Here is a 1,233-nt window from a genome sequence, read left to right on the forward strand (position 1 = left end):
TTAATTGTTTATTTAAATATATTTATTGAATTATTTATTTAATTAATTGTTTATTTAAATTTATTTATTCAATTATTAATTTAAGGTTATTTAATTAAGTTTATTTAATTTGTTGTTTATTTAAATTTATTTATTCAATTATTTGTTTAAGTTGATTTAATTAATTGTTTATTTAAATATATTTATTGAATTATTTATTTAAGGTTATTTAATTAATTAATTACTTTGTAATTACTCGCAGGATTGTGAACCGTTAAAAGTCATTACTCATGGATTGAAGTTGAAGAAGTTTTCCGAAGTTCCTGTGCCACATCCTGTAGAGCATTGGATTCGGGAATCTGGGCTGCTACCTCTGTCTTCGGCCTACCTCACTATGGCTGATGCTGGTCTGATCTCCGCATTTGTTGAAAGATGGCACAGGGAGACCAACTCATTTCATTTGCCATTTGGAGAAATGACTATTACTTTAGACGACGTCGCGACTCTCCTTCACATATCATCCCATGGTAAATTTTTTGATGCACCTGTGAATATGAACACTAATAATGCTGCAAGAGCTGCACATAAGTACTTAGGTGCAACATGGGAGGAATCTCTAGCTGAGATTAATTTTAATAAATGTGCCCAATATAGATTGCAATGGTTGCGTGATTTATATAGTCGTCTCATTCAAACTAACCAGTTTGATTGTGCAGCTAGAACGTATCTATTGCATTTAGTTGGCAGCACAATTTTCGCCGATAAAACACATACGCGTGTGGAGGCGAAATACATATGTTTATTTATTGATTTAGATCGTTGTCGATACTATTCGTGGGCTGCCACGACATTGGTTTTCCTTTATGACAACATGGGAGATGGAGCTGTCCACGACACTCGACAGTTGAGATGGGGCTGTCCAATGATTTTCGTTAACAAATCCAATTGCTTGTAAAGAGTGAACAAAAGTCTCTTTCGATGGTGATTTGTTTAGCGGGAAAAATGTCATATTCAGATTACGAGACAACGACACCAATATGACAATATATAGTGTTGCTATCACGTAACCCAAGTCTGGTAAAGACATCCACTTATCTTTTCCTTGAACACCCAATTTTGATATTTTCAATGAGTTGCGCACTGATTCAACATTGTCATCAAAAACATTAGAATAAACATCTTTATATAGACCAATCTCTTTATCCAATTGTGATCGAACTAAAGCCCAAGATTCTTCGGTCCAACCTAGCAATG

At 34.0% G+C, this 1,233-nt stretch overlaps 1 protein-coding gene across 1 annotated transcript in view; it reads left to right on the forward strand.

The window, feature by feature from the left end:
• The window catches only part of LOC140918947 (protein MAINTENANCE OF MERISTEMS-like), a 1,561-nt gene extending 627 nt beyond the window's left edge, over positions 1-934 (forward strand). The window contains exons 2-3 of the mRNA XM_073364029.1: positions 242-567; positions 661-934. Of these exons, the coding sequence (XP_073220130.1) occupies positions 242-567; positions 661-934 (600 nt within the window). The remainder of the gene's footprint in view (positions 1-241; positions 568-660) is intronic.
• The last annotated feature ends 299 nt before the right edge of the window (positions 935-1,233 follow it).

The sequence above is a fragment of the Cicer arietinum genome, chromosome 1, assembly GCF_000331145.2.
Source record: "Cicer arietinum cultivar CDC Frontier isolate Library 1 chromosome 1, Cicar.CDCFrontier_v2.0, whole genome shotgun sequence".
Taxonomy (NCBI): Eukaryota; Viridiplantae; Streptophyta; class Magnoliopsida; order Fabales; family Fabaceae; genus Cicer; species Cicer arietinum.